General features: G+C 31.5%; 1 protein-coding gene across 1 annotated transcript in view; it reads left to right on the top strand.

Annotated features, from left to right (window-relative positions):
• The window catches only part of flt1 (fms related receptor tyrosine kinase 1), a 40,522-nt gene extending 31,369 nt beyond the window's left edge, over positions 1 to 9,153 (top strand). Inside the window, exon 30 of the mRNA XM_034862711.1 lies at positions 7,820 to 9,153. Within this exon, the coding sequence (XP_034718602.1) occupies positions 7,820 to 7,988 (169 nt within the window). The 3' untranslated portion in view covers positions 7,989 to 9,153. The remainder of the gene's footprint in view (positions 1 to 7,819) is intronic.
• The last annotated feature ends 290 nt before the right edge of the window (positions 9,154 to 9,443 follow it).

Genomic DNA, 9,443 nt, shown 5'->3' on the forward strand with positions numbered 1-9,443 from the left:
CTTATTGAGTGAGTTACAGTACCGTCTGTTTGGTTTTTTAATACATTTTTCAACATACTATACTGCTTCTTTTTTTTTACCTATTTCAATGTGCCTTATTTTCAACTTTTTTCAACACACTATACAATAACTTTTTATGACTTTTTTTGACATATTAAACTATGACTTTATTCAGATGTACTATACTATGACGTTGTTGACTTTTTCTGACGTGTGATGGCTGTGGCTCAGGTGGTAGAGTGGTCATCTACCAAATTGGAGGATGTTGGTTTGAATCTCTTGTCCTGTGGTCCCATGACAAATAATAATTACGTTTTCAACATACTATTCTGGGACTATTTTATTGACATACTATACTATGACTTTGTTTTAAATTTTTCAGACATGCTATACTATGACTTTTCATTATTTTTTAGATATGCTATTCTATGACTTTTTCATTATTTTTTAGACATGCTATACTATGACTTTTTCCTTATTTTTTAAACATGCTATACAATGACTTTTTCATTATTTTTTAGACATGCTATACTATGACTTTTTCCAATGTACTATACTGTGAGTTTTTTTTTTGGACATACTATACTATGATGTTTTTAGTGACATACTATTAAATAAGGTATGTACTGCATATAACATAGGTAGTATACCAAAAAACATTTTTCGACATACTATACGATGACGTTTTTGCCATTTTTCATCATACTATGCTATAACTTTCTTTAGCTTTTTTTAACATTAAACATCAAACCATGAGTTTTTTAACCTAAGCTAAGTCCTTATTGAGTGAGTTACAGTAACATCTGTTTGTTTTTTTTAATACATTTTTCAACATACTACACTGTTTCTTTTTTTTTACCTATTTCAAAATGCCTTATTTTCAACACACTATACAATGACTTTTTATGACTTTTTTTGACATATTAAACTATGACTTTATTCAGATGTACTATACTATGACATTTTTGACTTTTTTTGACGTGTGATGGCTGTGGCTCAGGTGGTAGAGTGGTCATCTACCAAATTGAAGGATGGTGGTTTGAATCTCTTGTCCTGTGATCCCATGACAAACAATAATTACGTTTTCAACATACTATTCTGGGACTATTTTATTGACATACTATACTATGACTTTGTTTTCAATATCTTTCCCCATACTATGCTGTGACTTTTTCATTATTTTTTAGACATGCTACACTATGAATTTTTCATTATTTTTTAGACATGCTATACTATGACTTTTTCATTATTTTTTAGACATGCTATACTATGACTTTTTCCTATGTACTATACTGTGAGTTTTTATTTGACATACTATACTTTGACGTTTTTAGTGACATACTATTAAATAAGGTATATAATGTATATAATATAGGTAGTATACCAAAAAACATTTTTCGACATACTATACTAAGACGTTTTTGCCATTTTTCATCATACTATGCTATGACTTTCTTTAGCCTTTTTGAACATTAAACATCAAACCATGAGTTTTTTAACCTAAACTCCTTAGCTCCTTAAGTCCTTATTGAGTGAGTTACAGTACCGTCTGTTTGGTTTTTTTAATACATTTTTCAACATACTATACTGCTTCTTTTTTTTTACCTGTTTCAAAATGCCTTATTTTCAACTTTTTTTTAACACACTATACTGTGACTTTTTTTATGCCTTTTTGACACAGTATTCTAATACAATATGATTTTTTTTAAATACTATATATTGACTTTTATGTCAATGTATACAATTTTTCTACACATCATACAGACTGACGATAGTGACTTTTTCCAAATACAAGGACATTAATTGTTCTGTCCAGGGACTTGAACCAGTGACCCTGCAGTTCCCAAACCATACTACCACTTTTTTTGGGGAATTCTTTTTTCAACATCTACATACATACTACACCATGACTTTTTTCAACAGACTATACTATGACCTTTTTTTTGACATCCTATACTATAACATTTTTCAACATGTTATACTATGACTTTATATTATCACTTACTATGCTTGCTTACTATACTATGTGACTATTTTATTTATTTTATTTTTAAAGAATTTTTTCTGGGCATTTTTAGGCCTTTATTGACAGGACAGCTGAACAAATGAAAAGGAAGAGAGAGGTCAGCGTCAAACCCTGGTCTACTGCGCTGAGGAGTAAACCTCTATATGGGCACCCGCTTTTCCAACTGAGCTATCAGGGCACCCTGTTCGGACTTTTTTTTTTTTTTATTAACACACTGTCTAATGACATACTGTACCATAGCATTTTTTGACATGCTATACTTTGACTTTCATCATTTCATACTTTACTAAAAAAGAAGGACTACACCACATCAAAAAATGTTTTTGTTGGACTATTTTCTTTTCAGTAAAAAAAAAAATTACTCTACAGATGCACACAAGACATACTCTAACTTTTTTTGACAGACTATGCAGACCAACTCTACTGACTTTTTCAACATAGTATGAAGTTTATTTGACATGATCCATCTGTGGACTTGAATGGGCAAACCTCTGATTCCCAAGTCAAGCCTGACTGAGCTGTACTACTGTCTATTTTTTTCACTTTTTTGACACACTAGACTATGACTTTATGTACTTTTTCAACACACCATACAATTCAATTCAATTCAATCCAATTCAATTTTATTTACAGTATCAATTCATAACAATAGTTATTTCGAGACACTTTACAGATAGAGTAGGTCCAGACCATACTCCAGAATTTACAAGGACCCAACAGTTCTAGTGGTTTCCTCTAGAGCAAGCAAGCGGCAAGGAAAAACTTCCTTTTAGGTAGAAACCTCGGAAAGACCCAGGCTCTCGGTAGGCGGAGTCTGACGACCGGTTGGGGTTAGAATGAAGAGTGGCAACAACAGTTACAAAAAATTGTAGTTTGTAGTAGTTCTTTGTAGTAGTTCGTGGCATAGCAGGGCACTGTGCAGCATTACAAGGCACAGCAGGACGTAGCAGGGCACAGCAGAGCGTGGCAGGATGACATGTAGCGAGACCATGGCAACAGCTGCTATCATGATTTTGGAGCCTCCCTGATAAAAATTGAATTTTTTATATAATGTAGTATGACTTTTTTTGACATACCGTATATTGTTTATTTCATGCCATACTAACATAGAAGGAATACAAACATACCATACTGTGACTTTTCTCGACATACTATACTACGACGTTTATACTACCACTTATTTTTACTTTTTTCAACATACCATGCTATGACTTTTTTTTTTACCTTTTTGTAAAGAAAAAAAATTGCAAACCATTCTTTGCAATTTTTTGACCCACCATACTATGACTTTTCCCGACATACTATACTATGACTTTTATTTAAAAACTTTTTTCAACATGTTTTATACTACCACTTTTTTACTTTTTTTGACACACTGTACAATGATTATTTTCAACATGCTATGCTATGACTTTATTTTTTTACTTTTCTTCAGACATACTATGCTATGACTTCTTTATTTCATACTATACTGACAAATAAGAAATGGAATAATAATATTTTGGAATACATGTGTATTTTATTTTACAAATCACAGAACAAGTGTACACATGACATAATACACAACCGTTTCTACATACTATGCAGACTTCGTATACATACTATGACATTTTATAGTCACTACCGGTTCCATAGGCACGTCCCTACTGACTGAGCTACAGTAACTATGCAACCACTTTTTTTGGACATACTGTACTATGACTTTTTTTTCAACATATTTTACACTACCACTATTTTTTTACAACATACTATGCTATAACTTTTTATTTCATACTATACTAACAAATGAGGAATACAATACTTTTTTGAATTTTCTTTTCAAATTACAGAAGTATACATGACTTACTTTGCCGTTTTTGGTACAGACTATACAGACTACATAGACTGACAATGTCTACATACTGTGACATTTATGCAACTTGGTCCATCTGGGGACTTGAACCAGCGAGCCTCCCGTTCCAAAGCCACATCCCTGCTGACTGAGCCACAGTAACGTCTTCTTTTCCAATTTTTTTAACATGATATTCTATGACCTTATCCACATCCTATACTATAACTTTTTTATTTACTTTTTTCAACATACTATACTACCACTTTTTTTTACTTTTTCTTAGTATACTATGACTTTTTTTCCACTTTTTTCTTAATACTATGTTATGACATTTTTTTACTTTTTTGACACACTATACAAAGATTTTTTTCGACATACTATACTATGACTTTTTTCCAACTTTTTTCAACATACTTTGCTATGAATGATTTCATGCTATACTGTCAAAGAATGAATGCAACAATTTTGTTTTGGAATATTTTATATTCAGATTTTGTTTTCCAAATTACAGAACAGATACACACAAGACATACTATACAGACCGACTATACTGACTGTGCTACAGTCACTATATTATGAATATTTTTCCACATACTGTACTATGACTTTTCTCGACATACTATACTATGACTTTTTTTTTTTTACTTTTTCAACATATTTTATACTACCACTTTTTTTGACATGCTACACTAAGACTTTTTTTAAACATACTACGCTATGAATGATTTCATACTATACTATAAAATAATGAATTCAACAATTTTGTTTTGGAATATTTTATTTTCAGATTATATTTTCCAAATTACAGAAAAGATGCACACAAGACATACTATACAGACCGACTATACTGACTTTTTCAACATAGTACGATAATTGTGGACTTTGTCTATCTGGGAACATGAACCAACCAAGCCAAATCCCTTCTGACGGAGCTACAGTGCAATACATTTTTTTTACTTTTTTCAACCTACTAAACTGTTTCTTTTTTTTTTTTCTTTTTTTTAAATGCCTTATTTTCGACTTTTTCAACTTACTATGCTATGACTTTTTTCGACTTATTCAACAAACTATACAATGACTTTTTTATGACTTTTTCGATATAGTATACTATAATATGACTTTTTTGTCAATTTATACAAATTTTCTACATATTATACAGACTGACAATACTGACTTTTTCTAAATACTATGAAATTTGTTTGTTCCGTCACCAGTGACCTTACATTTTACCACTTTTTTCCAACATGCTGTAGTAGGACTTTTTTGAATTACTTACTTACTTACGTCGCCGTTTTTTTTATGGACTATACAGACTATATAGACTGACAATGTCTACATACTATGACATTAATACAACTTGTTTTTGTTTTTTTTACGTTTTTCGACATATTATACTATGACGTTTTTCCACCTACTTTACTAAGATTTTTTTCCACATACTATACAATAACTTTTTCCCATACTATGCTGTGACTTTTTTATTTATTTAATTTTTAAATACTTTTTTCTGGGTATTTTTAGGCCTCTATTGACAGGACAGCTGAATAAATGAAAAGGGAGAGAGTTGTCGGAGTCAAACCGACAATCTATAACATACTATCCTATGACTTTGTTGTTCATTCGGGGACTTGAGCAAGCAACCCTCCGGTTCCAAAGCCAAGTCCCTTCTGACTAAACAACAGTGTTATGACTTTTTTAAACACACTCTGCTGTAACATTTTTGTACTTTTTTCTTGAAATACTATGCAATGACTTTTTTCAACTTTTTTCAACAAACTGTACCATAACATTTTTTGACATACTTTGTTATTTTTTTTATACTATACTAACAAAAAAGGACTACAACACATCAAAAAAGTGTTTTGTTGGAATATTTTCTTTTCAGTAAAAAAAAAAATTACTCGACAGATGCGCACAAGACATACTAAAACTTTTTTTTGACAGACTATGCAGACCAACTCTACTGAATTGTTCAACATAATATGAAATTTATTTGACATGATCCATCTGTGGACCTGAATGGGCAAACCTCTGGTTCCCAAGCCAAGCCTGACTGAGCTGTATTACTGTCTATTTTTTCACTTTTTTCAACATACTATGACTTTATGTAATTTTTCAACACACCATACAATGACTTTTTTATATAACATACTTTGACTTCTTCCAACATACTATACTATGAATTTTTTTTTTGACATACCATATATTGTTTATTTCATGTCACACTGACAAAGAAGGAATGCAAAGCAGCAACAATTTTCTTTTTAAAAATATTTTATGTTCAGATTTTGTTTTCCAAATGACAGAACAGATGCACACAAGACATGCTACACTATGACTTTTTCAACATACTATACAGACCGACCGATATTACAACATAGTATGAAGTTTATTCAACGTTGTCTGTCTTTGAACATGAACCAACCAAGCCAAATCCCTTCTGACGGAGCTACAGGGCTATACATTTTTGACTTTTTTCAACACACTATACTATGACTTTTGATTTCTTACTGTACTAATAGAAAAGGAACGCAAACATTTAATTCTGGAACATTTTGTTTTCTGATTTATTTTTTTACAAATTACAGAACAGATTTGCACAAGACATACTAGACTACAACTTGTTCTACATATTATACAGACTTTCCATACTGACTTTGTCTACATACTATGACATTTATTCAACCTTTGACCAGTGACACTCCGGTTCCCCAGCCACGTCCCTACTGACTGAGCTAAAGCTACGTCTCATTTAAAAGATTTTTTGACATACTATATTATTCCTTTTTTGAATTTTTTTCAACATACCATGACTTTTTTGTAGTTTTTCGACAAACTATTGTGTGAATTTTTCTGTACTTCTTTTTGATCTACTAAAAAATTACTTTTTTTTGACATTTTGTGATGTTTTTTAAACGTACTATACAAAGACTTTGTGTCAACATCCTGTACCATGACCTTTTTTAAAACCTTTTTTGATAGACTATACTCTGACCTTTTTTCCTTGTTTTGATATACCAAACCATTACTTTTTTTCAACATTTTTAGACATACTATCCCATGACTTTTTATTTTACTATTTTTGACATACTATACTATGACTTTTTCATTTTTCAACATTTTTTGACATTCTAGACAATGACTTTTTTTCAACATAATGTACTGTGTGAGTTTTTTTTGTCATTTTTCAACATACTATAGTATGACTTTTTTAAAACTTCAACATATCTTTTTTGCGGCACATTATACTATAACTTTATTAGGACTTTTTTGAAATACTTACTATAACATTTTTCTAAGCACTATACTGTGACTTTTTGTTACTTCTTTCAACATCCTATACTATGACTTTTTTTCAAAATGTTTGACATACCCTATTATGACTTTTTGGGACATACATAATGTACTATTACTTTTTTTCAAAATACTATACTATGACTTCTGGCAAGGGACTTGAACCAGCCACCAATCTGGTGTGAAGCAAAGTTCCTATTGGCTGAGCTACAATGCTATGACCTTCCTTGACTTTTTCGACATTATTTTTCTCACTTTTTTTACATACTATATTATGACTTTTAAATGGTTTTTTTTCAATATACTATACTATGACTTTTTTTAAAAAACTTTTTCAACAAACCATATTCTGACTTTATATGACACTTTATTGACATACTATACTATGACTTTTTTTTGACATACTATTGTATGATTTTTTGGGACATTTCAAAGACACACTATAGTGTAACTTTTTGATGACTTTTTCAAAATGGTATGCTGTTATGGCTGTGGCTCAGGTGGAAGGGTAGTTGTCTTCAAATTAGAAGGTCAATTGATCAAACCCCTGCCCCTGCAGTCACACAATGAAAAATGCTATTTAAAATATCAGTCAATACATGGATGCAGTTTTTTTTATCTTAATGCATAATAAACAAGACAATAACTCTTAATTTGTATGTTTTTAGGTTATTTACCTTTGCTAACTGCCCGGACAACCAGGTGCCTTTCCTGTGCAATTACATCACAGGTGTCTCTGATGACAAGCCGTCTATCTTGCCGTGTGATTGGGGGTCTGACGAGGGTGGCTCCCCTCCTCCGGATTACAACTCTGCTTTTCTATATCCCTCCCTCTAAGCATGTGTTCCTGAACTGATTTACAGATGATATATATTTTCTTGCTCGCAATCTTTAATCAACCAAAACGTAATCTGCTTTTCAATTTCAATCCTCTACCTCATTAGTCTATCTGCATTTATTCATCGGTCATCCTTTTCTTCCTTCAGCCAAATTCAGAGATGCTTTCTCTAGATTTAACACAAAACCTCTCTTTGCTTTTACTCAGTTCCCAAAACCAGACGCTGTTGTACAACAAAGCCTTACCAAGTATTATCTTGCATTACAACACACAACCCCTTCCAAGAGCAGCTAAGTATTACCTGATAGTACTTACCTGATAGTATCATATGCAGTTGTGCAGAATGTATTTACTGACATACAACTATTAGAGCGTATTGTATTGGTACCTCATGTGCTGAGCTTTGTGAAAAGGAACACTGCTGTATGAAATAATAGTTCCTTCTACACAGCTACTATATGCTGGAAAGAAAGTTATTATATACTGAATTATAGTATGTGTTAGACAAGACGTATCGGTCTATATTTATTGTAATGCTGTAAACATTTCACAGATGAGGTGTATCTCACTGGGAATGTTAATATCCACTCCGTTTAATTTGGGTTATTTAAGGTTAAAATCTTCAGTCTTAAAAAAAAAAAGGATTTGTTCAACCCAATAGTATCAATGGAGGCCTCAGTAATACAATCTACAGTCTGCAAAATCCCCATAGAGAGTTTCTCTAAAACAGCTTCAACAAAAACATTGTAAGCCTCATAAACATAGCATGAATTGCAGGGCTGCTATATTAGATTGTACTGCATACATAATAAACTGGCAACAGATTGAATATTTAATGATATATTAAGTATACTTTGATAAAGAACCAAGTCAAATTCAGATTCAGATTTGACAAAAACGTATAACATATACACTTGCAGAACACTGTTTTTTGCTATATATTATTTTACAAAAATATTGATTGATATGATTACTATAATTACATATGGTGTTTTTCCTTGACAACTAGAGCTGAAATAATTAGTCCGTACATAGAAAATTAACTACTTTAATATCCAATTTGAAACAAAAATGAATTATTTTTCAACCAAAATACCAAATATTTCTTAATTCCAGCTTCTCAATTGTGAGATTTGCAGCTTTCCTGTCTTGACCCTGATTAGTGTTCATATTTTTTTTATACAGCCAATGTTCCAATGTGGGAATAGCAAGTGCAGAAAGACAACGTTCCCACACAGACACACACACCCAAACACACAATGTACTGACACGTACACACGTACACAAGTTAAGGATGAAAAAGCCATCTCACTATAATTGACCAATGACTACATTTGAACATTTTCTAGAACAAAACCTTGTTTCTGCAGTCTTGGTAAAGTGTTTTCAATTTGCATGTTTTTTTCCATTTAAAGATGATTAATCACTGAAGAATGAAATTGTTAATTCAGTAC

This window comes from Etheostoma cragini, chromosome 22 (genome assembly GCF_013103735.1).
Source record: "Etheostoma cragini isolate CJK2018 chromosome 22, CSU_Ecrag_1.0, whole genome shotgun sequence".
Taxonomy (NCBI): domain Eukaryota; kingdom Metazoa; phylum Chordata; class Actinopteri; order Perciformes; family Percidae; genus Etheostoma; species Etheostoma cragini.